The sequence below is a fragment of the Eimeria acervulina genome, genomic scaffold (assembly GCF_000499425.1).
Source record: "Eimeria acervulina Houghton genomic scaffold, Eah_scaff1318, whole genome shotgun sequence".
Classification (NCBI taxonomy): Eukaryota; Apicomplexa; class Conoidasida; order Eucoccidiorida; family Eimeriidae; genus Eimeria; species Eimeria acervulina.
The window spans coordinates 3,316-7,834 of record NW_013550286.1 but is presented as its reverse complement, the minus strand read 5'-3'; the positions used below and the strand labels follow the sequence as shown (position 1 = coordinate 7,834).

Here is a 4,519-nt window from a genome sequence, read left to right as displayed (position 1 = left end):
GCTGCTGCTGCTGCTGCTGCAGCGAGCCGCAGCAGCAGCGGGCCCCTGATGTTTTGCATGCAGCACAGAGGCGAAGTATGAGGCGCCAGCGAAAAGCAGCAATAGGGGGCCCCGCTTCTCGAACTGTACATACACCGCAGCAGCAGCAGCCAGTGCAGCAGCAGCAGCAGCAGCAAAAACGAATCCACTCAAAGCTACACCAGCTGCTCCAGAGACAAATGCAGCAGCAGCAACAACATGCAGCAGCTGAAGAACCTGCCGCACAAATAAGTGCAGCAGCAGCGACGGAAACAAGAGCAACAACAGCAGCAGCAGGTGCAGCAGCAGCGGGTGCAGCAGCAGCGGGTGCAGGAGCAGCAGTCGTAGCAGCAGCACGTAGAGGCGAATGTCGATAAAGCCTCCGCCGCAGCAAAAGCTGCAGCAGCAGCATATACAGGAGCAACAGCAGCATACGCAGAAGCAGCAGCAGCAGCAGCAGCAGCAGCAAGGGGACTGACGAGGCCTAGCAAGAGACAATACACTTGAGAGAGACCAGGCAACAGCTTCTCCCTTTGGTGCTGCAGCAGCATCAACCCAAGAGCCGTTCGTGCTGCCGTCTACAACAAAGACAGCAGCAAGATCTGCTGCTGCTCTGCTGCTGCTGCTGAGAACCCCAGCAGCAAACTGGCAGGCACACGAGCGCACCCACAAGCTGCTGCGCTAGTAGCAGCAGCTTCTGCTGCTGCTGCTATGTCCGGATCCTCATTGTGCTGCTGCTGTTCTAGCTGCTGCTGCTGCTGCTGCTGCTGCGGATCGCTCAGGCTTGCAGCAACAGTCTCTCCGTCTCCCTTTGAGATGTCTGTACACTCGAAGACAATCTCAGCGCAAGAAACTGCTGCTGCAGCAGCAGCAGCAGCAGGGGTGAAGGAGCCATTTGGAGCCCCAATAGGAGCAGCAGCAGCAGCAGCAGCAGAAGACAGTGAGAGACCTGCTTGCTGCAGCGCAGCAACCAGAGGCGGCAGCAGCAGCGCGACTTGCCGCTGCAGCTTGCTGCGATCCTGCTGCTGCTGCAGCAGCAGCAAACAATGTCTCTGGCTTATAACATCATCTCGAAGCTGAAAGAGAGAACTCCGCTTTCTACCCAGCGCATGCACTGCTGCTGTTTCCTGCTGCTGCTGCTGCTGCTGCTGCTGCTGCTGCTGCTGCTGGGGGGAGACAGACAGCAGCAAAGCCAATGAAGTGCCCGCAGCTTCTATACTCAGCTCCTCTCCTTCTCCTAATGGTAGCACTGCCGCATCTTCTGCTGCAGGTCGCTTTGCTGCTGCTGCTGCTGGTGTTGCTGCTGCTGCTGCTGCTGCTGCTGCCGCTGCTGCTGCTGCTGCGCGCTCTCGCAACAAAGGGTCTGTGCAACCCAACAGCGGCAGCACTTCCACTCGCAGCCCCGCGACGCAGCTTGTTTGCTGCTGTTGCTGCTGCATTTGCTGCTGTCGCTCCTGCTACTGCAGCAACAAACCCGAGGAAAGAGAGCTCTTTTTTCTAGCAGCAGCAGCAGCAGCGGTGGCGTGCTGATTAACCCGGAGACTGGAGACCGTCGTGCTGCTGAATACTGCCTGCTAAGAGCAGCAGCAGCAGCAGCAGCAGCAGCAGCAGCAGCAGCAGCAGCTCAGCGTCTGGGGCCCTTGCTGCACTCCCAGCTGCATTTCCCCATTACCGCAGCAGCAACTGCTGCAGCAGCTGCAGCTGCTGAGGATGATCCGCAAAGGTGGTGTATGCTGCGATTGTGTGTAGTTTGCTGCTGCTGTTGCTGCTGCTGCTGCTGCTGTTATAACGTGTGCAAGGGCACAGCAGCAGCAGCAGCAGCTGCTGCTGCTGCTGGTGCTCTTGCTGCCTAAACACAATAAGCGCGGTGTGGTAGAATGAAATTCGCGAAGGGGTTGGTCTCCCTCCCAAACCCTAAACCCTAAACCCTAAACCCTAAACCCTAAACCCTCAGCGTAGGGGCCCCCATCAGAGGGCCCCTCAAAAACAATATACAGCTAAACCTCCGTCTGCATAAACAAACACAAAAAGAAGCAGCAGCAAAATGTCTTAGCTCGTTTTAATTTATTTTAGACAACTGGAGGAAGAGCAATTACGTTTGTTGCAGCTCTGCTGCTGTTCTGGCTGCAGCAGAAGCTGCAGCAGCAGCAGCAGCAGCAGCAGAGGCGGGAGCTGCTGCTCCGCGGTTGTATGGTGCTGCTGGACTTAAAAAGTTTGTTGTTTGTATAATTTATTTTCATTATTTGTTTATTTTCTGCTGTTAATATTATTATTATTTTATTTATCTGTCTCTTAGCTGCCTGTACACCTCAGAGGGCTGCGGCCCCCGCTGAAAGAAGAAGATGCCGGTAGGTTTTGTTTTTTGTTTTATTTATTTAATTTTTATTTATTTTATTGATTTAAATTGAAGAGGGATTTATCTGCAAGCAGCTGAAGGTCTCTAAACTCAGTGGAGTGCAGCAGCAGCAGCAGCTGCTGCGGCTGCTGCTGCTGCTGCTGTTGCTTCCTTGCTGCTTGTCCTGGTTTTGCTGCCGTAGATGCTGCTGCAGATGCTACAGCCACGGGTATTGCTGTTGCTGCTGCAGCGGGTGCTGCTGCAGCTGGCGCTGCTCCCTGGTCTGCTGCTGCTGCTGTTGCTGCTGCTGCTGCAGCTGCTCTCTTATATAACCGTGTTGCTCTCCTCTGCTTCTGCATGTTTGTGGGGTCTCATTGGTGTCTTGGAGACGCACGAGGCCTGCCCTAGGGTTTAGGGTTTAGGGTTTAGGGTTTAGGGTTTAGGGTTTAGGGTTTAGGTGTTTTCTTTTTTGTTTTGCAGCTGCCACTGGCGTTGCTTCGCGCTGCACAGAACCGTCCACTGGTAACCTTCATGCTGTTGCTGCTGCTGCTGCTGTTGCTGCTGCTGCTGTTTGTCCTGCTGCTGCTTTCGGTGTTGCTGTTTGTGCTGCTGATGCTGTTGCTGTTGTGCTGCTGCTGCTGTACGTGGTTGCGGTGCTGCTGCTCTCGCTGTTGCTGTTGTTGTTGCTGCTGTTCATGATGCTGTGTTACTGCTGCTGCTGCTGTCACTGCTGCTATTCTTGCTGCTGCTGCTGTTCCTGCTGCAGCATCCAGCAGCAGCAGCAGCAGCAGCTGTAAAGGTTGAGCAGTTGCTGCTTTCTAAATCTCCTGCTGCAGCATCTATCCCCGTGTTGTACACTGTAGCTTTAATTGCTGCTTCTGCTGCTGCTGTTCTTGCTGTTATTGCTGCTTCTGCTACTGCTGCTGCTCTGGCTACTGCTGCTGCTGCTGCTGCTGCTGCTGCTGCTGCAGATGGTGGAGCTCTTGCTGTTATTGCTGCTTCTGCTACTGCTGCTGCTCTGGCTACTGCTGCTGCTGCTGCTGCTGCTGCTGCTGCTGCAGATGGTGGAGCTGAAGAACGGAGAGACATACAGCGGTATGCTGGCGGCCTGTGACGGGTTTATGAATCTGCAGCTTAAAAATTCTGTCTGCACATCAAAGGCAAGCTGCTGCTGCTGTTGTTGCTGCTGCTGGTGCTGCTGCTGTTGCTGCTGCAGCAGCTGCTGCTGCTGTTGCTGCTGGTGCTGCTGCTGCTGCTGTTGTTGGTGCTGCTGCTGGTGCTGCTGGTGCTGCTGGTGCTGCTGCTGCAGCTGCTGCAGCTGTCTCCTTTAGCTCTGTGTCTTTCTAGCTGTTTATTTTGTTTATCTGTCTCCTTTTGTTTGTCTCCTTTTTATTTGTTTGTCTCTTTTTGTTTGTCTGTCTGCTCTTTTCTTTTGTCTGCAATTTACTTTATTTTAGCGTCTCCTCTTTGATATAGCTGTCTCCTTTTTATTTATCTCTTTAACTTATTTATTTATTTATCGCTCTTTAGTTTATTTATTTATATTTATTTATTTATTTATTTATCTTTATTTATTTATTTATTTATTTATTTAGATTTATTTCTGTTAAATTGAAGCGTCTGTCTCCTTTTGATTTAACTGTCTCCTTTTTAATTTATTTATCTCTCTTTCTTTTTACTTTATTTATCTCTGCTTCTCTCTTTAGTTTATTTATTTATTTATTTATTTCTACTTATTTATTTATTTATCTTTATTTATTTATTTATTTATCTTTATTTATTTATTTATATTTATATCCTCTGTTAAATTGAAGCGTCTGTCTCCTTTTGATTTAACTGTCTCCTTTTTAATGTTTAGGACGGCGAAAGCTTTTGGAGGGTCTCTGAGTGTTTTGTTCGGGGTAATAATATTAAATACGCTCGTCTTCAGGAAGAGTTATTATCTCTTGTTAAAGAAGAAAAGCCTCAAGGAAAGCAATAAACCCTAAACCCTAAACCCTAAACCCTTGTGCATGCGATGTCTCTCGCTCACAAGATGTAGGAATGCAAGGATTTGCTGCTGTCTCTCTTTTCTGTCTCTCTCTCTCTGTCTCTCTCTGTCTCTCTCTCTGTCTCTCTCTGTCTTTATCTCTCTCTCTCTCTGTCTACATATATATATATATATAT

The 4,519-nt window shown here is 50.1% G+C and overlaps 1 protein-coding gene across 1 annotated transcript; it reads right to left on the bottom strand.

The window, feature by feature from the left end:
* Window positions 1–596: 596 nt before the first annotated feature.
* On the bottom strand, window positions 597–1,457 carry EAH_00058440 (hypothetical protein; the record flags this gene model as incomplete). The annotated part of the gene is made up of 1 exon (XM_013397294.1): window positions 597–1,457. One exon carries the CDS (start codon window positions 1,455–1,457, stop codon window positions 597–599), a length of 861 nt encoding a protein of 286 aa, XP_013252748.1.
* Window positions 1,458–4,519: the final 3,062 nt, after the last annotated feature.